The sequence below is a fragment of the Pan paniscus genome, chromosome 2 (genome assembly GCF_029289425.2).
Source record: "Pan paniscus chromosome 2, NHGRI_mPanPan1-v2.0_pri, whole genome shotgun sequence".
In the NCBI taxonomy this organism is placed as follows: Eukaryota; Metazoa; Chordata; class Mammalia; order Primates; family Hominidae; genus Pan; species Pan paniscus.
The window spans coordinates 114,079,980-114,107,480 of NC_085926.1; the positions used below are offsets into that span (position 1 = coordinate 114,079,980).

The 27,501-nt window shown below is 39.5% G+C and overlaps 1 protein-coding gene across 2 annotated transcripts in view; it reads right to left on the reverse strand.

The window, feature by feature from the left end:
* Positions 1-27,501, reverse strand: part of LSAMP (limbic system associated membrane protein) — a 630,015-nt gene that overhangs the window by 273,724 nt on the left and 328,790 nt on the right. For both annotated transcript variants that reach the window (XM_024928236.4, XM_034957145.3), the window contains exon 2: positions 3,226-3,458. In XM_024928236.4, coding sequence (XP_024784004.1) covers positions 3,226-3,458 — 233 coding nt within the window. The remainder of the gene's footprint in view (positions 1-3,225; positions 3,459-27,501) is intronic.

The following is a 27,501-nucleotide window of genomic DNA, read 5'->3' on the forward strand; positions in this document are numbered from 1 at the left end:
AAAATGGGCTAGAGGGACCCAAAATAAAAACTGAAGGAGCCTACTGCAAAGATAATAGGCAACGAGTGAAAGCGTCTGTTAGATTCTGGGTAGCACCTTAGGACAGGAGTGAGTTTTATGGAAATACTGGAGCACCAGCAACATCATGGTATTTGCCATCATCATCAACAGCATTGTTATCAACATCATCATCAACCTACTGGGTGAGAAAACATGATCTCCAGACACTGGACTAGAGGTTTACATAGATCATCTAATTTAATCCTTACAATAAATTTAGGAGGACTTAAAATATTAGTTTTATGTATATTTTTCATATGACAAAACTGAGCCTTAGAGAAATTAAGTGGTTTACCCCCAAAGTGTATTTAAATAGCAAGAATGAAAACAGATTTGAATCAAGCAATGCAACTCTGCAGAGCCCACCTTCTAAACTGCTATTCTTTGGTGATATCTCATAGCACCTTTGAGCTCAGGTTGGCCTCACCATTGTGTAAGGAAAAGGAATACAGTATTTACATAATGATTAGTTGAACTGAATTTGCAGAAACCATGGCGGATGATCATGGCAGGACATAAAAAATCAAAAGTGTCTTAGAGTCTAAAGAAAGGTGCTGTGAGGTTAGGAAAAAGGGAGATGTCAGCCATTCCTAGAGTTAGTATCTTTGATGTGGTGAAAACAATAGAGAGCTGAAGAACGGAATAGAAATAAATGGGAACAGTGTGAATGGATGGAACCTCTGATGGGCACAAGGCTGAATGCCCAAGGGGAAGTGATTCAGCCATCTGGTGCTTGAGATCAAATTATCTAATATGTATGTAATTGTCCAAAAATTCCCCTTGGCGACTCAGGCTCAAGGAAGATACCATGCTTTCTTTATCCCCCTTGTAAGTACAAGCTTTGTTGTTGATTTTTTCTGTCAAAACAAATACAATAGTATCTTGAATCAGACAAACATGGGTTTGAAACCCTGTCCTAAGCCAACAGAAAGCCTTTGGCAGACTCCTTCCTGTCTCTGAACTTCAAGCTTTTGCATATATATAAAATAAAGTGAGAAACATCTACCTAAAAGTAATATTATTAGAATTAAATGAGATAGTAGATAAACAGGACTTGGCACTTCTCCATCCCTTAAGTTAAATTTAATTTCATTGGCACTGCCATGTCAGGAAGGTACATGCAGTATCTAACATAATTTTAGTTCTAACCCTTGTGAGATGGTCATGTTTGTAGCTTAAGAGTACAAAGGTAAATAAGAAAAAAAAAAAGAGGAACATTGGGCATTTGGTGCTAAGAGCTCAGACTTAAATATAAATTCTTAACTATGAATCCTTAAATTAGTCTTTAAAATCATGGCAAAAAAAAAAAAAAAAAACCCAAAAAAACAAAAAACTCCATTCCAGTGGAAAGTGCTTTAGATTCACAGATCTGCTTGGCACTCAACTATTCCCTGAACTGTCTTGTGACTTTGAGCAAGTAACCTAAATTTAATGAACTTCTATTTGCTCATCTAGAAACCAAGGGATATAGTGCTCAGATTGTCAAATTTATTCAGTATAGGATAATACACAATTTCTAGTTACGGTCTCTAGTGGCTTTTTAGTGACATCAAAGTCCATAAAGCTACTAAAATTGTGTAGAAATATCACAATATAATCAATCAGTTTTTTTCAAGCATAACCCATTATAAAGAAATACATGAATAAACAATCTTACATCAGAAATCAAAGAAGAAAAATCACGAGATAATCTGAATAACTGGTCAGTAGGTAAAATCTGTTCTAAGTGATCCTAAGTAAACTAGTTATCTCTCCTCCTTCTGCCATTGAATTTAGTAGAATTTTTTCTTATGTTTTGATGTGTGTGTGTGTGTGTTTGTGAATAAATGTGTGCTTGTATTTGTTTTGAGGGAGTTGGTAAATTAACCCATTGGCATATTTACATATTTCTAGTTATGTTTACAAATTTAAATAGGTTGCCTAAGATCCATACCCTGGTGTCTTTCTTGTAATGGAGCTTAAGTACTCTCTACTAAGCTACAAGAAAAGCATCCTATGCTTTGACTGTGATTGGAACTTTGCAAGCTAGTAGACATGCCTTTACAAGCAATAAAATGAAGCTGTCAGCCATTGCAAATGGACCAAAATAGAGGCCACACGACTAAAGCACCCCTGCACCAGGCAGTCTCTGATGTATTTTATTCCAGTTTCAATCTATTAATCAGAGGAGTTGGGAGAGCAATAATTTAAACACTACAATAATCAATTCCATAACACATTAATAGAAGCTACAGTTAAACTTTTCCACACCACTGACTGCATTGGAACCTTGACAGGAGCCCTAGGGCCATGCCTAATTTGCATTAAATTTACATAGAATTATAAATCAAGAATACATGAACACAGACCTAATGTTTGTTAGTGCTTAGATCTTTCCTGATAGATACACTGAAACTGCTGGTGGTTGGGCTGCACTTGCAATAAAATTGTGCAGCTGATCAGCTTTGTTCTCATTCTGCAATTATGGCGAAAGAAACCCAATTGAGCAACAGTTTGGGGGTATGTGAGTGCCATTTAAGGTTTTTATCCTGTAAAACTATGACTCAGATGTGCCCTTAGAACCCCCAATCTAGAAGCAAATTGTCCCCAATTACTTTGCAGATCTTTGTCACTGGATTTCATCACCAGTAACTTGTCATTAAGTAGAGATACAAACTACATAGAAACCTGAACAGCTGAAAAAATAAAAAGTCCTCTGGAAAATTTTATTTTTTCAGAAGAACTTTGCTATCACAAAAAAGAGAATTAGTGCTAATCTTCAGGGTGAGGACAGATAAACCCAAACTTTCTTAAACTCAGCAAAGCATCTGGTACCTAATAGGGTGGAAAAGTGTACTTCATATGGCCCCAGGCATTCTGTGTGTTCTGGTATCCCTGATTTACATTGTTCCAACAGCTGTGGCTTTTGCCGTGTGTTTTCACACTCAGGGCTAGGTGAAAACATTCTCACCAATGTTACTGGCTCTCAGTAACAGGAGTATACTCTCTATATTGTTTTTGGTCCTCTCATTTTAAGGGTCTTTTTAGACAGAAAATCGATACTTAAGTCCAATAGCATCTTTGGGAATATTTCTTTTCAGGAAGGATTCTGCAAATATTTTGTACATTATTATTCTGCAACTCCCACCTCTTTCTTACCACCCTTCTATCCCACACTTTCCTTACCTTGTACGATCAAGTAAACTTGGGAGGTCTTGGGCTCATGCTGTGTCTGAACTGAGCAAGTGTAGGAACCCTCATCATAGACATCCACCTTCTGGATTCGGAGGCTGTATTCCAGAGAATGGCGTTTCTCCAGCTCAACCCGTGGGTCCAGAGACCACTTGTCATGTCCAGCAAAAATGATGCCAGAACGGTTCAACCAGGCCACCTTTGAGTTCTTGTCTTCTACAACGCACCTGACAGAGCAGAGTAACAATATTAGTGCCTTAACAACAACTATTTCTGCGTTTCTTCTCTAGGTGATCAGACTCAACAAGTCTAAACAAGGAAAATAATTATATGCAGAATGAATTATTGCCATGCCATTCTTGGAGTCCTTAGAATTTTCACTATTTCATTTAAGATATAATTACCATCCAGTGGATGGATGTCATTATATTAGACTCAGTTCAGCAATAAACAATCTGAGTATGAGTAATGAAGGCAAAGTTAAATTAGTATTGACTTCCCATTATCTTCTTCTTGTTTAGGAAAAGGCCACTCACTCAGAACTCCGTCTGTTTAAGTAATTTTGAGAATTATACAATTGATATCATAGCACTTTTACTCCATCTTGAACTGTGTTTACTCTTTTATAAGTATTTCCTATAGTATTGTGTAATGATAGATTAAAGTTATACTCCACCATTATAGGAATTAGACTAGACTTCTGAGTTTACTTCTAATCTTTACAAGTTTGGAATGCCACTTCCAGGAGTAAAAATTGTGTGAGCAGATCCAAGCATAAGGGGATAGGTGTTATGACAAGGAAATCAAAGCAAACATCATCTGGCATAAGTTTGGTTCCAGCTGCTGAAGGCAGAAGCTTGTTTGGTGGCAAGGTAGGTTGCTACCAGCATTTCTAGTCACACTAAATGCAGGCAATCTTTAACAAAGATGAAGAAGCCAATTTTGTAGTTTATAGACCAATAGATCAAAAAGGGTAAAGGAATAACGCTTAATTGAATTACTGCTTTAAAAAACTTAAAAGGGTCTCTTTCTGAAATTTGAAAGGGGCAAAGAACATGCATTAGTGAAGGAGGGGTAAATACTTTTTGGTGAGTATGGTTTTCTCCTTCAGTTCCAGCAAGAGTCTTGCAATGGAAAAATCTAGCAGAAAACAAAAACAAAAAAACCTTCTGTCTGCATCCCTGTGGCAAGATTTATGTCTGCCCCATAGGGAGATGTCCCAAACCCTGTTCACAGCTGCAAAGCCAGCTGCTCAACACTCTGGAGCAGGAGGGAATGAACAGAAAGAGCCACGAGCACCACAGCAGGACTATTAAGACACCCTGTTCCCCTGTATTTTCTAAGCCAAGTAAAATCCAGTTTTTATCTCAGGTCAAAACAACTAAACATAGACAGAAAATTGATGCATAACCCATAGGCTGTCCCACATGGAATGTAAAGGCCAACTGTGTCTCTTACAAGAAAGATAACAGCTAAGTCTTTTTAAATACTCCATTTATGGTATAATACAAAGACCTCCTTATCCTATTAATTTTAAATGAATTGTGTATGTTATTTAGAGGGAGATTTTTGTTTTTTTTTTTGAGACAGGTCTTGTTCGGTCACCAAGACTGGGGAGCAGTGGCCTGATCATAGCTCACTGCAGCCTCAAACTACTGAGCTCAAGCAATCCTCCTGCCTCAGCCTCCTAAGTAGCTAGGATGATAGGTGCATGCCACCAGGACTAGCTAATTAAAAAAAAAATTAGAGATGGGGTCTTGCTGTGTTGTCCAGACTAGCCTCAAGTGATCTTCCCAACTTGGCCTCCCTAAGCACTGAGATTATAGTCATGAGCCACCATGCCTGACCCTAGAGTAAGAATTTGACTTAATAAGTTGGGTGCCAAGATACACAGGTCTTACTTTTCTTCTTTACCTGTTTTCATAAACATAACTAGATTTAGGTATCATTTAATATCTCCATTTCCCAGTATGTGCTTCTCTGCCATGCATATATTATTGAGTATAATTTATGTGTTTAATAATTTAGAGGCCTTTTATCATGAGCACCAAGCTAACTTCATGAATGCTTGCTGCCTCATTCCAGACTCAGTTTTACTTTTTTTACTCAGTTCTCCTCTCTTGTGGCATCATTTCTCTGTTCTTGGTGATGTTTGCCGCATCTCTGAATTTAAAATCATTGATGAATTAATTAATAGGATGTTTGATGTCTTACTCTAGACCATTATGAAATTGTTGAATGTAGATTTACCATGTTTTTTCTATTCTAGTAAGAAGGATAGAAATTTACCGGTGCAAATGTGTTTTAAATCTTCTATCATTTTTCCCTGTGCATGTTTCTCACCTGCACAGCGTAACACAAGAATGGCCAGATTTGCTACATTATAGATGTATTCTGAATGCCTCTTAGCCCCAAATATGGCTCCAATCTCTTCACTTTAAAAGAAAAAATACCACGTAATATAGCTTACCTAAATATGGCCTGTGAATCCAATAAAAACAGCAAATTTTTACCTTATTCATTTGGATACCACCAATAACTAATCTAGGATAAAATAGGCATTTGATAAATGCCTGTCCTGTGAACTAACTGGGTCACACATGCAGATACAGGACATTTGGTAATCTATATTCCACGTCCCCATCCCAAGTCCTATAGCACCCACAAATAAATTGGACAGATTTCCTTAACAATATAAGGTAAAGTTTATAAGTCGGGTCTTTATGGTCCTTTGACATTTTAGCAATTTTCATTCATGGAAAAGTTAAAGTCATACGGATCATTATTCCAAATTATTCTTTGAGGGTGTTCAGCTCTATCTTACCTAAAGAAGTAATTGACCATTTCAGCAAAATTGCCAGATGCATAAAAGTGCATCTAATGAAACAATGTATTATGTGGAAATTTTGTTATGACAATTTACATAGCACCTTATTTTTGATCTGGGTTTTATCCGTATTTATTTTTAAAATTCGTCTTTTACTGACAAACAAGTGAATAGTATATTAGAATACACATATACTTTTTTTTGTTTTGTTTTGTTTTTGAGATGGAGTCTCGCTCCATCGCCCAGGCTAGAGTGCAGTGGTGCGATCTCAGCTCACTGCAAGCTCTGCCTCCCAGGTTCACGCCATTCTCCTGCCTCAGCCTCCCGAGTAGCTGGCACTACAGGCGCCTGCCACCACGCCCGCCTAATTTTTTGTATTTTTAGCAGAGACGGGGTTTCAGCGTGTTAGCCAGGATGGTCTCAATCTCCTGACCTCGTGATCCGCCCACCTCGGTCTCCCAAAGTGCTGGGATTACAGGCGTGAGCCACCGTGCCCGGCCTAGAATACACATATACTTTTTCCTAACTCAGATGGTTAGCCAAACTCCAAGCACCAGAACACAATACAGTATAGTGTTTTTAAAAAGGAAACCATTTCAAGGAGAAATTTGTTTAAAATAAATATATCTCAATGGAAAAAAATAAATAAATAAAAATAAAATAAAAAGGAAACCACTTCTCCAGATCTTTCAGGGTTCCTTTTTATGTACTCAGTAGTTGCAAAATAAATCTATTAGCTCTATAAACTGGAAAATAATCCTTCTACAATGTGACTAAAACTTTCTTAATAAAAAATGAGTAAAGGAATAATGCAATTTCAGAACTAAATATTTTCTTAATTTTAGAATCTTAATTTAAGGTGGCACCTATTTTTTTTAATCATAAAAAGTACACATAAAAAAAATGATAGGACCAGGCACGGTGGCGCATACCTGTAATCCCAGCTCTTTGGGAGGTTGGAGGCAGGAAAATCACTTGAACTCAGGAGTTCAAGGCTACAGTGAGCTATGATCACATCACTGCACTCCAGCCTGGCCAGAGTGAGACCTTGTCTAAAAAAAAAAAAAAGAAAGAGAAAGAAAAGAAAATATAGTAAACCAAAATCAGTAGTTTCAATTTGTAGAGGTCTACGTTTATTAAGAGATAATAACTAGTCATACAGTGTACTGACAGACCACCTGGCTATCTGGAAATAAGAAATGCTGATATAAATACAGACCCAGGTTCCCAGCATTCACTGAATCACCAATAAGCATCATGGGCTTGCATCTCTGAGGTCTGCTGGCTCAACTGTGCATTAGGCAGGCTTGTGGAGTAAATGAGAATTCTCGGGCCATGCCATTATAATATGATAATAATGAATTATCACCTACCTAGAATGTTGCTGCAATTTAGTTCTAAACTTTATACTTAATAATTTTGTTTTGGGGGACCTGCCCCGGAAAATCACGTAGGTTCTTTTCTATTTTCCTAAGCGTCGGCTGGCTTGAGAAATAAAAGGACAGAGTACAAAAGAGAGAAATTTTAAAGCTGGGTGTCCAGGGGAGACATCACACGTTGGTAGGATCCGTGATGCCCCACAAGCCACAAAAACCAGCAAGTTTTTATTAGGGATTTTCAAAAGGGGAGGGAATGTGTGAATAGGTGTGGGTGACAGACATCAAGTACTTAACAGAGTAATAGAATATCATAAGGCAAGTGGAGGCAGGGTGAGATCACAGGACCACAGGACCGAGGTGAAATTAAAATTGCTAATGAAGTTTCGGGCACCATTGTCATTGATAACATCTTATCAGGAGACAGGGTTTTGAGATCAACCGGTCTGACCAAAATTTATTAGGCAGGAATTTCCTCTTCCTAATAAGCCTGGGAGCGCTATGGGAGACTGGAGACTATCTCACCTCTGCAATCTCGACCATAAGAGACAGGTACGCCCCTGGGGGGCCAGTTCAGAGACCTACCCCTAGGTGCGCATTCTCTTTCTCAGGGACGTTCCATGCTGAGAAAAAGAATTCAGTGATATTTCTCCCATTTGCTTTTGAAAGAAGAGAAATATGGCTCTGTTCTGCCCAGCTCACCCGCGGCCAGAGTTTAAGGTTATCTCTCGTATTCCCTGAACAATTGCTGTTATCCTGTTCTTTTTTCAAGGTGCCCACATTTCATATTGCTCAAACACACATGCTGTACAATTTGTGCAGTTAATGCAATTATTACAGGGTCCTGAGGTGACATACATCCTTCTCGGCTGACAGGACTAAGAGACTAAAGTAAAGACAGGCATAGGAAATCACAAGGGTATTGACTGGGGAAGTGATAAGTGTCCATGAACTCTTCGCAATTTATGTTTAGAGATTGCAGTAAAGACAGGCATAAGAAATTACAAAAGTATTAATTTGGGGAACTAATAAATGTCCATAAAATCTTCACAATCCACGTTCTTCTGTCATGGCTTCAGCCGGTCCCTCCGTTTGGGGTCCCTGACTTCCCGCAACAATTTTATCTCTAGAATCAACCTGGGCGAAAGCAGGAAGATAAAGAGATGTATTTCAAAAACCTGTTAGTGTTATGTGTTGTTTTAATAGAATGTTGTCTTGAGGAACACATGATGTTGCAAATAATTCCCAGGTTTAGAAAGAACCGGACCCTAATGACAATGGGTGTTAGTGCCACGAGGAGAGGATCAGAGAATATCCTTCCGCTTTGGGTGGGTTTTATGGAAGGCAGCTGAGGACATGGACGTATGCTATAAAGTGCCACCTCTTCAGAAAATCTTCTCTCATCAGTGTAACCTTCTTAAAACTTCCTTTTTATGACCTTATCATACTCCACATTGCATTAGAGTTATTTGCACTCATCTTTTCTCATAAGCTTATTAACACAGTGACCTTCTTGTAATTCACCTCTGGAGCCCTCACTGAGCCTAAATACCATGTGCATAAATACCATGTGCATAGTAGATACTTGCTGAAATGTGGAATAAACAAGCTGAATTTAATTTAACAAATTGCATTAGGTCAATTATGAAATATTCATTAATTATCTAATAGGTACAGTAAAGATGGATAACTATTTTAATATTTCTTAAGAAATAATTAAAGTTATTAGGTATAAAGGGAAATTTAAAGAGAATTATTGAGTGTGGTATTAAAATGAAAGTAAAGGAGAGAAAAAATGTGTTCCTGTGTCCACTATGAAGAAATATCATCTCTAGGAACTAAATGATCTATATTGCATGTGAAAAACTGTGAAAAAAAAGTATAACATCCTAAATAAGTGATTAGGAGGCTGCTCACATTAATCATGAACCCTCGAATATCAGATGGGTTACCTACTGGAACTGCAAATCTATGATTTTTAAAAAATCATCTCTTAAAAAAATAGGAAAGGTAAGCACACAAATTTTTATCTTCCCTGTTTAGTATATTTGATTCCATAAAACTGTCACAAAAAATCAATGCACCCATACAAATCTTAAGCATTGAATTTCTTCAAACACTTTACATCAAGTCTATTATGCAGACTTATACAAACAGGTACATTGACAATTCTAGTAACATTGCACAAGAGTGGGGGTTATACTGCTTAAAAAATGAATATAACTGGAGGTAGAAAAGAAATGCTAAAATCAGTTTGTACCAACAGATTACTTAATAGCATATGTACTGACAAGATATCTATGATGTAATTGATACATATCTACCAAATATTAAGCCTGTTCAATTGCTGCTGGACACATTTCATATTTAACAAGCATTAATGGCTGTTAAAAAACATACCAACTTAGGATTCAAATTTGTCCAGACTTAGCCTTGCATAAATTTCCTTCTTTTCTCAAGAGTATAATCTGGTATTTATTCACTGATAACAAATAAATATATTTTATGTAATCCGCACCAGTTATCTATACTCATATTTATACATTGCAGAGGCTGGGAGCAGTGTAACTGGATGGGTAAGAGAAATCTATTTGTTTCTTAAGAAAGAACAGTTAGATAAGTGGTCCCAAGTGAAGGCAATCTGTGCCCCTAGATGACACTGACAATATCTGGAGACATTTTTTGGTTGTCACAACTAGGGAGGGGGTGTTGCTATTGGTTTCTAGTAGGGAGAGGCCAGGGGTGTTGCTAAACATCCTACAATGCCGTGGAGAGCCCCCAATCACAAAGATGTATCTTATCCAAAATGTTGACAGGATCGAGGTTGAAATACCCAGATATAGATGTCTGTCTCTTGGTTTACACATCCAGAAGCATAGGACAAACATCTAAAGTACAGTAGTGTGTTTTCATAGGCTTATGCTTTTTAATTTATACCTACTTAATTGTCAGCAGCAAAGTTCATGACAAAGGCACAGCAATGAGGCCTAGTGAGGCTCTGGTTGTAAGTCGATAGTTAATGACTATAAGTTAGTAGTTAATCATGCCGCTTTTGTTGTTTTATTTTAGTTTCATAATCGTAAAATGATGTAATAATTTCATAACACCCAGGATAGGTAAAGGAGAATCATTTGGAGAAAAATTGATTTTTTTTAAGAAAATTAGTCTTTGTTCATCAGAAAAACTTTTTCATTGACCTTTATTATTTTTCACATTTGTGAATTTCCCTCTTTTGTAAGATATGGAAAGATTCAAGATGTGGATGGGAAGGATGTCTTCAAGAATGTTATTTTGATGCTGTTTGCCTTGTAACTTCAATCCTACAAATAAAACCCTTAGTGAATCAGCAAAACTATCATAGAATCATTTCACTCTAGAAGGAAAGATAATTGGTCTGGGAAGTGATGCTATATATTCCCAGCATTAAAATGTGGAATCAGAAAAATTCTAAGCAGAGAATGGAATAAAGCATGAAAATATCCCAGATTCTCCTGAGTCAGAAGTCCTTAGTCTGGTTTTATAACATTATTTTAAGTATAATGAATTCCAACAACTATGCAAACACATCAAAAAAATAAATACCAAGTTAGTTAAAAACCAAATTTAAGGAATTTTAAATCATCAATCATTTTGAATCATCTTTGCTTCATTACCATTTTCTAAGATTAGACTCAATTAGAAATAAAAAAAGAACTGTGGGAATTCACTGCTGACACTCAGGAGCCCTGTTAGCCTTTGCTGCAACTAAAAGCTTCAGCTCCTTACCTTCCTTGCTCCTAGCTTTAGTTCTTTTCACACCTGACCTCTGGTTGGACCCCTGTCTGCTCTCTTGGTGTCATTCTCTTGCTCTTGTGCATGTCTGTTCTCCTCATCTTCATCCCCTTGACCCAGACCCTAATCTTAGTTTGGTAATGGTTGACTTCTCTGGATTCATACCAAATTGTAGACCAGTTAACACTATGACAGCATCTACATGATCAGATTATCTCCCCTCACCCTTGCTTCTTTGCACACATTCATATACAAATGGCTACATGCACATGTGTACATGCACACACAGAAGTAGAAATGGATGTTCAGGGCAGGGTAAGAACACCGAGGTAGTAGAACACAGAGGTGGTAAACCCACAGGAACTGAATTCATGTAAATATATTACTGGCCACAATGATTCAGAAATCTGTGTACTGCTGATGGAGTGCTAGTGTAAAAAACAAACAGTTTAGATCCTGAAGAGGCTCATTTTAGTTCTGGCCTTGCAGCCTATTTACTATTGGAACACAGATAAGTCTTTTAACTTTTCTGAATCTTAGTTTCTTCTTAAGTAAAATGGGGCTAACGATACCTGTTCAACCTCTTAGAACCATTCTCAGCATAGTTCTTTAAATCAAATGAGGTGACGTACATAGAAACATTTCATAAAACAAAGCAATATATATGCTTATATTCATAGTCTCTCATTGTAAAGGATAGTAGATAAAAAGAAAACAGTCATATAAGAGAGATAACTAAAGGAAAAACGTTGATTTCTCTAAGTCACATTCAAAAAGTTAACCTCTTTATATTTTGCAGTGTGATGAAACCCACTAAACATGTATTATTACCCAGACTCTCAGATCAATCATGTATTTCTCTAAATGCTCAACTTTTATTAGTTATTCACATGTGCTCTACTGTGAAAGCACCCTTTCTGTGATTAGGCTACCACTTATTACAATGATCATCACCTGAAAGTGCAAAAAGTTCACATGGCAAATGGCAAAATCCAGATAAGCTGCGCAATTTCTGGAGCAATGAAAAGGCCTCCATAGACATGCTTTTTGTCTCTTACTATCACTAAAGAACACCTTGTCCAGTCATATATGCATTGTTATATATGATACATGCATGACTACATTTCAGAATCATCTTTTTGAAGAAGCACAGATGCATATCCATGCAGATGGTAGAGGTTAAGAGAAGAGTGGATGGAAAAGAAACAGGACCACCCAATTAAGTCCTGAGTGTGTTTCAACAAACTGTCTCTTCCAGCACCATCTGTATTCCTATTGTTGTCACATCAACTGTGCCATCTCTACATTCACATAGAAGAAATAAATGGGAAAAAATAAGACACAAATTCTAAAAAGAGATAAGTATTGAGACTGAGACCAGGAGAGAACTGATTTCTATCCCAGTCGCAGCTGGAGTTAGAGTCAATCCCAGGAACATTTATTAGTGATTGGAAAGAGCTCTTCTAGGATCTTTCCAAGAGTCTGGATCACGTCAGAAAAATAAACCATTCTCTTCTTAATCACATCTCAACTCAAAATTCTTCCTTATTTTGTAAGTGGTGAAGTGGAAAAGTTATGGGTTCAGTAGTTTAGTAGCTTTAGGCAAGTTACTTAGCAGAGAAAGGCAGCGTGGTGGGGTGGTGATAGGTTCAGGCTACAAAGCCAATTTTCTGCTCTAAATTCTAGCTTCATCACATACTTGCTCTGTGGTTTTGGGACATTCGTTTATCCTCTCTGTGCATGTGTTTCCTAAGCTATAAAACGAAGATGATCATAGTATCTACCTTGTTTGGCACTAGTAATGTTTTAAAGGGTTTTAAAAAAACATATAGAGCAATGCCTGGATCTAATGTGTCCAATATTTTCGAAGAGCTTCAGGGTTTTTCTTCTGCAACACAGGAGTAGTAGGTACTTCCTCAGATTGTTGTAACTATTAAACAGGATATATTTGGAGTACACAATGAGCTCTGGAAGATCCTGATACATTTTTATTTCCATATCCTTCCATAATTCAAATCTTGGTCATTCATTATGTAGAAAACCCATTTTTGGGATCAATCCAGCAACTCCCAGATATTGTGGCTCAATCCAATCCTTGCTTATTAATAGGCATTTTCAGGGAAACCCCCTTTTAGGGGCTTGGGCTGTCTTGCATCTGATAGCCCCTTGGTCCCCTCTGGTTAGCAATCGGCCTCTTCTAGCCCACAGAATTTAAATCAAGAGCAGGATGATGCAGCATGGTTATAGTGCAATGGTGTAAATTGAGGCTCTAATGCCATCTCTGGAACACTTTTAAAGGATTTTGGGGATACCTGTGCATAGGCAGCATAGGCCTTAATTGTGTCACCACTTTCAACCAGATCCACTTAGTTTCATAAAGGGCAGAACTCATACATGGCTGTCTCTCTAGGATAGCTGAAATAGAGGCCCATGCTGTGCTTTGTGATCCCCTGAGATCTGCTGGCTGAATTGGAGTTCCACCTGAATTGGATGAAGCATACCCTATGCTTTGAGGACTCTCAGGTTGCAACAACAAGGCCTATTCTGTCTCCTCAGTGACTGAGTGGCAATTATACGCTCACTAAACTAGCAAGAATCTACAACTTTTTTCTCTCCTTTGAACTAGAAATTCTCCTCTTTCCTCCGTATACAGTTGAGAGAGGATGAGAAACAACTTTAAATTTTGCTTTTGTTTTGATTCTCCCTATGAGCCTTTGTTCTCTGTGAAAAATACCTCTCATTTGGAAAGAGAAAAAACTGCCTTTGGTTGTACCTTTGAAACAGTAAAATTAGTCTTGGAATTCTGGCTCAGTTTTGTAGTTAAAAACTTCACTTATTATGCAATTAAAAACAATTCCACAGCTATTTGAAGAAAATTGTGATACTTCTGCATCATTACAGATACCAAAAGCATGCTAAGTTCTAGATGGAAAAAAAATATGGTCTTTTCCATGTAGGGTTTATTCTTTATCTCATTCCAGCAGTAGGGAGAAAGAAATGCTCGCAATAAACCACAATCCACAATGCACTTAGGATGAGCATTGTGATGTGTGAGGCATGGCTGTAAAGTTAGAAGACTGTTTTCCACAAGGCTCACTTGAAAACCCAGCCCCTTACTTTATAGTCTTGTCATATATGCCATTATGTAAATGTTATCATTGGAGCAGAACCACATTATAATATGACTCATCATTACATTACATGCATTGAGACATAATTCAGATCAAATTATGCCAAGACATGACAATTAATAGATACAACATGTATGCTATAACGAAGTTAACACATAATAAGTATGTAAGCCCATGAGTAAATAAGTAAGTAATGAGACTGTCTTCAGGATTACCATTAGAAAATGGCTCTACTGTCTGGTTTGCCTTCCCTGGTAGAGGTAGAGGTAAAAGAGACAAAGATAAAGGCAGGTGCATATGAAGAGCAAAAGAAGTCTTTTTTTTTTTTTTTCTTTTAGACACAGTTTTGCTCTTGCTGCCAAGGCTGGAGTGCAATGGTGTGATCTCAGCCCACTGCAACCTCGGCCTCCCGGGTTCAAGCAATTCTCCTGCCTCAGCCTCACAAGTAGCTGGTGTTACAGGCATGCACCACCATACCTGGCTAATTTTGTATTTTTAGGTAAGATGGGGTTTCACTATGTTGGTCAGGCTGGTCTCAAACTCTTGACCTCAGGTGATCCACCCACCTTGGCCTCCCAAAGTGCTGGGATTACAGGCATGAGCCACCACACCTGGCCAGAAGTCTTTATTTTTGAAATATATTTTGTGGAAACAAATGTGAAATAGGGGACTCCAGTAGCTGCAAACTGAAGGAGATATAATCAAACAGATCTATCACAGGCAAAGGAAATGTAGTGGTCTCCTCCCCCAGATGACAAGAAGCCAATAGATCACGATGGATGCGTATAAATCACAAGGAGCCCGGGCACAGTGGCTCACGTCTGTAATCCCAGCACTTTGGGAGGCCGAGGCAGGAGGATCACCTGAGATCAGGAGTTCAAGGCCAGCCTGACCAACAGGGAGAAACCCCATCTCTAGTTAAAAATTCAAAATTAGCCGGGCGTGGTGGCGCATGCCTGTAATCCCAGCTACTCAGGAGGCTGAGGCAGGGGAATCACTTGAACCCAGGAGGCTGTGGTTGCAGTAAGCCAAGATTGCGCCATTGCAGCCTTGGCAACAAGAGCGAAACTCCGTCTCAAAAATAAATAAATAAATACATAAATAAATATAAATAAATCACAAGGACACTTCTCAAATGGAGAATTATAATCATAAGAATTTTTTATGACTTCCATGTTTGCTTTTCCATCACACACTTTCCCCCACCTCACCTCCTATTTTTTTCTATTTCCAGAATTATTTTCTTCAGCTTTGTCTTCCAAAGGACAATGGTGTGAGGAGGACTTCATCCTTGTGTAACACCTTGTGTGTGTGTTTTTCTTCTTTCTCTCACCAAAGCATTTTTTTTCCTCCCTTTTGCTGGAGGCCTGTCTCTTTCTCTTGAACAGATCAACAATCAGGTCGTAAATGGGAGTTGGAGCCGGATGATCAAAAAGAACTTTAGAAAAATGGGAATAAAAGCAAGAGCTGATGAGTTTGAAATGAAAGCCCATCTGGGAGAGCTCTTCTAATGAACTCAGCCTACTCAAACTGTACAAAGAAAGCTGAAGAATGATTGCAACTGCAATCTCCAACCTACATAAAGCACTAACACTGGTAAGGTGATGAAAGTGAAGGGAGGTAACTGGTATCTGGATTTGGAAGAGAGAAGTCAAAGGCCATCACCCCCTTGTACTACTGCATTCACCATGTAAGTTCCTTCGGAAATTTCACAGCCAATCTGAATTAAAGAGACAGCTGCAGATGCTTCAGGATGAAGGTCACACTCTGAATTCTACGAAGAGCCCTATGATTCAAAAGTACCATCTCTTTAGCCTCAGAGCAGTTGTATACCACCTTCTCACTTGCTCTGTCCCTGGGCTAGTATGGCTTTGAAATTATGTTAAAGAAGAGGCATTTTCCCTCACAAAGACTCCCAAAATATGACTATTAAGTGAAAGAACAGGTAGAGGGAGGGAAAGAGCTGAATCTAAGTGGAGATTAATAAAGTGTTGTTTTGAAATTGTTCCTTTATTTTTCCTGAGTTAATTATCGCCATTTAGTCACGACTTCTTGACACAGCACCAGAAATTTTGTTGAAATCTTAATATTCTGCAGAAAACTGACCTGACTACCAGCAGGAATTATATTGACTAATTAATAATGTCCAGTCTCCCTCAAGGATAAGTCACCTCTGTCTGGCTCTATCATGGCCACTCTTAGAATGATGGTGATGGTCCACTGATTGTCACATCCAATGAATTTATCTGAAGTATCTGTCCTATGTAACCTCTTCAAAGCTTTCAGCGCCAGTCACCACCCAGTTTTCATTTTCTTGTTTCTCTTCCTAACTCTCTCACAATTTCTCAATTTCCATAATTGTCTCCTCTTTCTCCATGCACACTTTTATACATTGTTTTTCTCCAGGATTGTACTTTTCTCCTGATCTCACAGAGCACTCCTAATACAGTGTTGGCTTTATTTACATTTAATATAATTGAAATCTGAAATGGTATACTCAGCTGCTCCATGTAGATATTTGAGGGTACCTCAAATTCAACATGTCCTGAGCTGAAACTCATCATCTTCCACTTTACTCTGGTTCTTCTTCTAAATTCCCTGTTATCAGTTAATGGAACTCTAATTCATCTATAAATTTAAGCTAGTATCCACAGAATTATTCTTTTTGGGGGGGTGGGGGGTGGGGTACAGAGTCTCACTCTGTTGCTCAGGCTGGCTTGCAATGGCACAATCTTGGCTCACTGTAACCTCTGCCTCCCAGGTTCAAGCAATCCTCCCAGCTCAGTCTCCCGAGTAGCTGGGAATACAGGTGCATGCCACCACACCTGGCTAATTTTTGCATTTTTAGGAGACACGGTTTCAACATGCTGGCTAGGCTGGTCTCAAACTCCTGACCTCAAGTGATCTGCTTGCCTCAGCCTCCCAAAGTGCTGGGATTACAAACGTAAGCCACCACCCCCGGCCAAAGTTATTCTTATTTCCTTCTTTTTCTTCATGTGTCTTATGTAGTCATATATTATTTTACATTTTTTCTAATTTTAAAAAAATTATTTAAACAAATTTTTAGCACACACCACCTTTGGTATTCTCATAAATTGACCTCTACTCTCCATCGTCACTTCCACTGCCTTTGTTCAGTGCCTTGTCATTTGTTACCAGCATCACTACGTAGATTTCCAACTGGTGTTTTGGTCTGCGATATTGTATCCCCTTACCCACAGCTATTCCATCTGTCTTTCATAGTGAACAGAATGTACATACATAAAGTTGATTATGTACTCATCTTATTTAAATGCTCGTGGTCTTTTTACCTGTAAAAATCCAAATAGATTAGTAAAACATCAGTTCACTTAACCTAGCTTTCCAACCCCGATCTCTTGACATTACACTCCTTTTGCTATGAATTTTATGCTTTATTCAGACTTCAATCTCACCCTTTCTAGATCTGGTTTTTCCTTTTTATTTAAAATGTCTTGTTTGGCAAGCTCCTGCTTACTATACAAAATCTATCTCAGATGTGCCCTTCTCTGTGATTCATTCTCTCCAATTTCCCTAGTTGAGTCTCAGCTTATGCTAGCATTTTAAGTCTTTGTTTTTCTGCTTTTCATCACTATTTTAAGAGTGGGCCCAAACCATGTCTTCTCAACTTTTGCATCTCTATTGCCTATCAAAGTTCCTTACACAAAGAAGTTTCTAGATAATTACTCAATGGATGAATGAATACATGAGAGTCTTTTGCCTCTCATCTCACATTTATAAGAGTGTCCCCACTCTGATGTATCTTGAAGGTGGAAGAAACTTACTATTCCAAGTGGTGTTGAAAGCGGAGAAGTTGTGACAGGACAAGAAGTGTTTTTCTAATCTAAACCAGGTACCTTATTTCCCTATATTTGCTTCTATCATTTTCTCTACTCCTCTAGGTCTAGAAAAATGATGATATCTATGATACATCTATGTTATACTATAATAGATACGTGAAACTAAATTTTTTGTCACTCTTTTAAATTGTTTTAAATTGACATGTAATAATTGTGCATATTCATTACATGTGATGTTTCAATACATATAATGTATAGTGATCAGATCAGGGCAATCAACATATACATCATCTCAAACATTTGTCATTTCTTTGTGTTGAGAAGGTTCAATAACCTACTTTTAGCTATTTGAAATTATATATTATTGTTAACTCTAGTCATCCTATCTTGGTACAGAATGCATTAGAACTTATTTCCCTTATCTAGCTGTAATTTTGTATTCTTTAACGAATCTCTTATCATCCAAACAGTAAATTAAAAAATAAATACAATATGCAGGGGCAACTGCATAACTCAAATAAGTTCTAAAAATATGCTTAAGAGTGAAAACAAAAACTGATTTCTAATATATTGATGCCCTTTCTGTATTTGGTAGACTTAAATATGAACATTTGTATTATCTTTTGTTAGTGTCTCTTGACTTAGAGGCTTATATTTAAGGATCCCAATAAATATTTTTAAATCCATACTCAGATGTCACACTGAGGACTAACCACCTATGAGTTTATAGAGGGATTGTGATTAGATCATAATCAGTTTTCTCACTGATCTATTGAAGCAGGTTAATTTGGTCTCACAGAACTTTAAAATTTTTTCTTTCTCTACTTCATTTCACTGTGAAATTAGCAATTATTTTTTCCTGTAAGGTAATAATATGATCAAGAAGAAAAACAGGAAGGCTGATAAAGAGATATGTACAGTAGAATTTTCTCCACTGATCCTTTGTCTGGAAGGCAACTAAAATTTAGGCAGTCCAGATTCTTTCAGTCAACAGGAGGCACTGTAGTTATTCAGATAAAACTATGTTTCATTCCTTAATTTTGGTAAATACCATCCTATATTTATTTTCTTGGATTATTATAAAACACAATCTCAGAATTCTGTATATCACATCTGAATCTGCAATCTGAATTAAGCAAAATAAAAAACTTAGAATGAGATTAATTTTATTTGTCTAACTGACTGGGCTAAGTGGTGCTTAGACAGTTGTTTAAACATTATTCCTGGATGTGTCTGTGAGGGTGTTTCTGGATGAGATTAACATTTGAATTGGTAGACTGAGAAAGCAGATTGATCTTCCCAAATGTGGGTAGGCCTCACTTAATCCACTGAAGGCCTGAATAGAATAAAAGGCTAAGTAAGAAAGAATTATCTCTCATTACCTGCCTTCAAGCTAGGACATTAGTTTTCTCCTGCCTTCACACTTGGACTTGGACTGAAATTACTTTCACACTATCAGCTTTCCTGAGTCTTCAGCTTATTGGCTGTAGATTTTGAGACTTCTCAGCTTCCATAATCATGTGAGCCATTTTTAAATTTTATCTATCTATCTATCTATCTATCTATCTATCTATCTATCTATCTTCTATGGGTTTTGTTTCTCTGAAGAAATCAGACTAATACAGTAAGTTTTAACAAAATATTTTAAGTAAGCTGAGCTTAGCTCAATCAAATGAATAATAATACATTATTGTCTTTTATACCTTGCTCTTTATCACACTCTAAGAAGATATTTCTTGAAGTCCTTATTCTCTTATCCTCAATCACAGTATTACCCACCCCCCCCAAAAAAAAACTTTACTAAAGGAAGTTGCTGCTGTAGCTCATCAACATATGTCCTTATATTTAAAGAATATTAGTGTGTATAGCTTTAGTCAGAGGTGGATTATCTAGTTTCTTTACTATATTAATCATTGTATTCTGTCCTGAGACTAGAATATACTGATATAATAGACAGTGTAGACTGGGCACAGTGGCTCACACCTATAATCCCAGCATTTTGGGAGGCCCAGGTGGGCAGATCACTTGAGGCCAGGAATTTGAGACCAGCCTGGGCAACATGGCAAAACCCCTGTCTGTACTAAAAATACAAAAATTAGCCAGGCATAGTGTCACATGATTATAGTCCCTGATACTTAGAGATTGAGATACAGAATCGCTTGAACCTGGGAGGCAGAGGTTGCAGTGAGCTGAGATTATGCCACTGCACTCCAGCCTGGGTGACAGAGCGAGACTCCTTCTCAAAAAAAAAAAAAAAAGAAAGACAGTGTACATATCATATATTTTTGTTCATGTGTTCTTTCTGTGTCACTTCCTCTCATTCCATCTTTTTTTTTTTTGGCTATATTCTTTGCTTTGAGGACATGAGTCAATGTAAGAAAATGGCTTATTTATATATCCTTCCCTTTTTGCTCTTATGCAGTGTGAGTCCCTTAAAGTCCCTTAATCTTTATGAACATTCTTCTGTCTAAATAAGACCTTGTGCCATGTCACACGATGCTTCACATTAAAATTATACCTCTGCTAGACTGTAAAATTAAGGAAGTCAGAGTCCCTAATTTATTTTCTCTAAGTGTATCAGTGCAGTAATGATTTGAGTGCACAAAAATCCTACGGGTATTCAATAAAAAATTCTGTAACAATAAAGATAATTTCAAAAATAAAATTTCTGATTTATCATTCTACCTTTGTATAATACCTGAATCGCAGAATACTGTGACAGAGGGTAAGAAAATAGGAACTTTATGAAATATGCCCTGAGAGGACAGAATCAGAGTGGAAGTAGTCAAAGAATGCATTGTTTATTAAGTAGAAAGCTTTCTCTAAGTGAGCCCACGTAGATTTCTTTCCCCATCACTGAGTTCTACACAGGGCCTCCGTGGCCCACCCAGAACTCAGTATGAACACTGGCCAGAGAGTCCAGTCTCATAATTTCAAAACCTTTCTGGCAGTTTTCACTTACTGATTTATCCTAATCACCAGCTCTTAACAGCAACAAAATGGTAAGAGGAACATAAAGCAAGATCAAAAGATACATATTCAATGCAAAACAGTGCAGCCTGTTAGCCCCAAGTAAGGAATAAGTGAAGAACACTCTCCATTGTGTAGTAAAGTGTTTCTGGGAGGCTAATGTTGTTAGATGCAACCCTGCCCAAGGCAATGTTAAAGAAAAAAAATCAACCACCCAACAAAGAAAACTAGGCCTGCACCTCATGTTCTTCCATGCAGCTCACCCAGGCTTTGTTCATCGGGGAGAAATCTAATATGATAAAGAAAGATTTGAAGAGATTAACAACCTTGCACCAAATATTAACTGACCCTTTCTATTATATCATTTTTGCTGAAATCATCCATTTTAAAACAACATAAAAGGTCAGATACTGGAGTTGCACAGGACTAAGATAGTGTAGAAAATAATATATTTCTTACAGTATCATTCTTTGCCATCCACTCGCAAGTGAACTACCTCACGTCTCTCTAAAATTGAGAAATGCAATTTCTCTTACGTTACTTCATAATACTAAGTCTGCTCACTCCACCTTTTTAAGAGGTGGTGCTCATCTGGGACCTAAATCTACACAAAAAGACCTTACAAACATTCCTTCTCTGTCAGACGAAAAGTTAATAAGGATATATCGTAAGCCAGAATTTTTCTAGACTTATCACACACATTTTTACCTGTCATCCTCATAAAACATACAGCCATGGCAGGAGCACAGCGGTGGAAGAGAACTATTGCTTTGGCACTTTCATAGCAGGCACCCGTGTCAAATATAGGGCAGAAAATGTGTTTGACCATCAGCAAGCACTAGCCTGGAAGAGCCAGCTATACTCTAAAAGATTTTGAAAGTTTGACTTGGGTATAGGATAGTTAGCATGATGAAGGCATTCATAGAACTCTTGGCTACAGAAGAGATATTTTTCAGTTTGACTAGGGAAAAAAAAAAAAAAAAAAAAAAACTGCCACAGCTGGTGATATACAGTCTGGGATAAAGAAACAAATACTGCCAGCCAATTCTTTGAGACTCTGTTCTAGCCACACAGTAGAAGCATGATGTGAGAGGACTAACTGCCGCAAAGACCTTCCGGCTTCTCCTGCAGTCTACTGACTGCCAGATATGGTCACTTTCATGCGCGTCCGTGTGAAGAGACCACCAAACAGGCTTTGTGTGAGCAACATGGCTGTTTATTTCACCTGGGTGCAGGTGGGCTGAGTCCGAAAGCAGAGTCAGCGAAGGGAGGTAGGGGTGGGGCCGTTTTATAGGATTTGGAAAGGTAATGGAAAATTACAGTCAAACGGGGTTGTTCTCTGGTGGGCAGGGGTGGGGGTCACAAGGTGCTCAGTGGGGGAGCTTCTGAGTCAGGAGAAGGAAATTCACAGGGTTAATCACTCAGTCAAGGTGGGGCAGGAACAAATCACAATGGTGGAATGTCATCAGTTAAGGCGGGGCAGGGCCTTTTCACTTCTTTTGTGATTCTTCAGTTACTTCAGGCCATCTGGGCATATACGTGCAAGTCACAGGGGATGCGATGGCTTGGCTTGGGCTCAGAGGCCTGACATTCCTGCCTTCTTATATTAATAAGAAAAATAAAACAAAATAGTGTTGAAGTGTTGGGGCAGCGAAAATTTTTGGGGGGTGGTATGGAGAGAGAATGGGCGATGTTTTTCAGGGCTGCTTCAAGTGGGATTAGGGGCAGCATGGGAACCTAGAGTGGGAGAGATTAAGCTGAAGGGAGGTCTTGTGGTAAGGGGTGATATTGTGGGGATGTTAGAAGAAACATTTGTCGTATAGAATGATTGGTGATGGCCTGGATACGGTTTTGGATGAATTGAGAAACTAAATGGAATAAGAGAAAGAGAAAAACAGGTATAAAAGGTCTAAGAATTGGGACGACTCAGGATATCTGATTAGAGAGTGCCTAAGGAGATTCAGCATAGTCCTGCCAGCAAAGATTATTTATTTACTTCAAGAGTTTAGAGTGGCAGTTTGGGGATAGCACCAGGAGGTATCAGCTGTAATGGCTTGGAGAAACAGTGTAAACTGGCAGTGTAAACAAGAGCAGGGCATGTGTGAGTAGTTGAGAACGGAGAATAGGAGTATGACTGGACAGAAAATAGTAGGGATGACAAGTTTTTTTGGGGGGTACAGTCTAAGTTGGTCTGGTGTCTGGAATGAGACTGGGGCCTAATAAAAAGGAGCGTCTATACAGCAGCTCAAATGGGCTGTACCTGGTAGCATTCTGAGGACAGGTCTGACTTCTGAGAAGGGAAAGTGGTAAAAGTATTGTCCAGTCCTTTTTAAGTTGGTGGCTGAGCTTGGTGAGGTGTGTTTTTAATAGACCATTAGTCTGTCACTGAATACTAAGAACCTGAGAAAATGCTTGGCTGATTTGACTAATAAAGGCTGGTCTGTTATCAGACTGTATAGAGGTGGGAAGGCTAAACTGAGGAATTATGTCTGACAGAAGGGAATAAATGATGGCGGTGGCCTTCTAAGACCCTGTAGGAAAGGCCTCTACCTATCTAGTGAAAGTGTCTACCTAGACTAAGAGGTATTTTAGTTTTTATGACTCAGGGCATGTTGAATAAAGCTAATTTGCCAGTCCTGGGCGGGGGCAAATCCTCGAGCTTGATGTGTAGGGAAGGGAGGGGGCCTGAATAATCCTTGAGGAGTAGTAGAATAGCAGATGGAACACTGAGAAGTTATTTCCTTGAGGATAGATTTCCACAATGGAAAGGAAATGAGAGGTTCTAAGAGGCGGGCTAGTGGCTTATACTATAGCATAGCCTGCCTTTGCTGGTGTGTGGTGATTAGGCCTGGTGGAACTGCCATTGATAAATCAAGTGTGATCAGGGTGAGGAACAGGAAAGAAGGAAATATGGGGAAATGGGGTGAATATCAGGCGGATCAGAGAGATACAGTCATGAGGGTCAGGTGTGGTATCTGGAATAATGTGGGAGGCTGGATTGAAGTCCGGGCCAGGAACAATGGTAATTGTGGGACTTAAGGAAGAGTGAGTACAGCTGAAGGAGCCAGGGAGCAGAAAAGTATATGCGTCAGGTATGAGGAAGAAAATAGATTTTGGAAGTTATGAAAAATGTAGAGTGAGTTGAGCATAGTTTGTGATTTTGAGGGCCTCTAAAAGTATTAAAGCAGTGGCAGCCACTGCACGCGGACATGAGGGCTAGGCTAAAACAGTAAGGTCAAGTTGTTTGGACAGAAAGGCTACAGGGTGTGGTCCTGGCTCTTGTGTAAGAATTCTGACCACACTAACCATGCCTAGGAAGGAAAGGAGTTGTTGTTTTGTAAGGGATTGAGGTTTGGGAGATTAATCGGACAGGATCAGCAGGGCGAGCACGTGTGTTTTTACGAGAATTATGCCGAGATATGTAACAGATGAGGATGAAATTTGGGCTTGACTGAAGTAATGGGGTCTGTCTGTGAAGCCTTGCGGCAGTACAGCCCAGGTAATTTGCTGAGCCTGATGGGTGTCAGGGTCAGTCCAAGTGAAAGCGAAGAGAGGCTGGGATTAAGGGTGCAAAGGAATAGTAAAGAAAGCACGTTTGAGATCCAGAACAGAATAATGGATTGTGGAGGGAGGTATTGAGGATAGGAGAGTTTATGGGTTTGGCACCATGGGGTGGATAGGCAAAACAATTTGGTTGATAAGGCATAGATCCTGAACTAACTTGTATGGCTTGTCTGGTTTTAGGACAGGTAAAATGGGGGAATTGTAAGGAGAGTTTATAGGCTTTAAAAGGCCATGCTGTAGCAGGCGAGTGATAACAGGCTTTAATCCTTTCAAAGCATGCTGTGGGATGGGATATTGGCATTGATCAGGGTAAGGGTGATTAGGTTTTAATGAGATGGTAAGGGGTGCATGATCGGTCGCCAAGGAGGGAGTAGAGGTATCTTATACTTATGGATTAAGGTGGGGGAATACAAGAGGAGGATGCAAAGGAGGCTTTGGATTGGGAAGAAGGGCAGCAATGAGATGCAGCTGTAATCCAGGACTAGTCAGGGAAGCAGATAATTTAGTTAAAGTGTCTCGGCCTAATAAGGGAACTGGGCAGGTGGGGATAACTAAAAGGAGTGCTTAAAAGAGTATTGTCTAAGTTGGCTCCAGAGTTGGGGGGTTTTAAGAGGTTTAGAAGCCTGGCCGTCAATACCTACAACAGTTATGGAAGCAAGGGAAACAGGCCCTTGACAAGAAGGTAATGTGGAGTGGGTAGCCTCCATATTGATTAAGAAGGGGACGGACTTACCTTCCACTGTGAGAGTTACCTGAAGCTCGGCGTCCGTGATGGTCTACGGCGCTTCCGAGGCGATTAGGCAGCATCAGTCTTCAGCCGCTAAGCCAAGAAGATCTGGGAAGGAGTCAGAGAGCCTTGGGCCAGAGTTCCAGAAGCTATGGGAGTGGCTGCCAGGTGAGTTGAACAGTCCGATTTCTAGTGGGGTCCCGCAGAGATGGGACATGGCTTAGGAGAAATCCTGGGCTGCAGGCATTCCTTGGCCTGGTGGTCAGATTTCTGGCACTTGTAGCAAGCTCCTGGGGTAGGAGGTTCTGGAGGAATGCCTGGCCGCTGCGGTTCAGGCGTTTGGAAGTTCTTGTGTGCTGGAGATGTGGCTGGGGTTTGTCTCACAGTAGAGGCAAGAGGAGGCAAGGAATTGCAACTTTTTTCTATTATTGCACACCTTGAAGGTGAGGTTAATTAAGTCCTGTTGTGGGGTTTGAGGGCCAGATTCCAATTTTTGGAGTTTTATTTAATGTCGGGAGCAGATTGGGTAATAAAATGTATATTGAGAATAAGACGGCCTTTTGACCTTTTAGGGTCTAGGACTGTAAAGCGTCTCAGGGTTGCTGCCAAACGAGCCATGAACTGGGCTGGGTTTTTATATTTGATGAAAAAGAGCCTAAACGCTATCTGATTTGGGATAAACAAAAAGGAGTATTAACCTTGACTATGCCTTTAGCTTCAGCCACCTTTTTAAGAGTAAATTGCTGGGCAGGTGGGGGAGGGCTAGTCACCGAACGAAACTGTAAGCCGGACCAGGTGTGAGGAGGGGAGGCAATAAAAAGATTATAGGGTGGAGGAGCAGAGGCTGAGGAAGAATTTAGACCTAGCTTGGCCTGGCGAGGAGGGGAGAGGTCAGATAGGTCTGTAGAAAAGGAAGATTAGAAAGACTCAGCAACGCTTGGGGTTGAGACTGAGGCGACAGGTGGGAGGGAAAGAAGGAAGATTTGGGACGAGTTGCACTGGGCACAGAGACTAGGAAGGGACTGATGTGTAAAAGAATGCCTGGACATCAGGCACCTCAGACCATTTGCTCATTTTACAACAAGAAATATTTAGATCTTGTAGGATGGAAAAATTGAAAGTGCCGTTTTCTGGCTATTTGGAACTACTGTCTAGTTTGTATTGGGGTCAAGCAGCATTGCAGAAGAAAATAAGGCATTTGGGTTTTAGGTCAGGTGTGAGTTGAAGAGGTTTTAAGTTCTTGAGAACACAGGCTAAGGGAGAAGGAGGAGGAATGGAGGGTGGAAGGTTGCCTATAGTGAAGGAGGCAAACCTAGAGAAAAGAGAGCATAGAGACACGGAGGGAAGGGGTTTGGGGGTTCTTACCCTCCAGAAAAGTGGGAAGGGGGGTCGGGGCATGGAAATAAGGGATTGGGGCACAGAGATAAGAGGTTGGGGTGCAGAAATAAGGGATTGGGGCACAGAGATAAGAGGTAGGGGTGAGGAAATAAGGGATTGGGGCACAGAGATAAGAGGTCAGGGTGCGGAAATAAGGAATTGGGGGTTCTTGCCCCCTAGAAAAGTGGGACTTGCTGCTAAGGGTGAAGGAGAAGGGGTTTGAGGGGTACTTGCTCCTCCCCCAGAAAAGCAGAGAAGGGGTAGAGACAAGGAGAGAAGGGGTTGGGGTACTTGCCTTTTCCCCAGAAAAGCAGAGAAGGGGTAGAGACAAGGAGAGAAGGGGTTGGGGTACTTGCCCTTTCCCCAGAAAAGCAGAGAAGGGGTAGAGACAAGGAGAGAAGGGGTTGGGGTACTTGCCCTTTCCCCAGAAAAGCAGAGAAGGGGTAGAGACAAGGAGAGAAGGGGTTGGGGTACTTGCCCCTTCCCCAGAAAAGCAGGTCTTGCCGCTAAGGGTGGAGGACCAAGGCAGGCGTCCCTGCGTGGTCTGACACCCTTGAAACATGGGTGAATAATCAGAGAGGCTTCCCTGCAGTGATTAAACACCAAGGGAAGGCTGCCTTCCCAGTCTGTGACCGGCGCCGGAGTTTCGGGTCCATGGATAAAACGTGTCTCCTTTGTCTCTACCAGAAAATGAAAGGAATTGAAATTA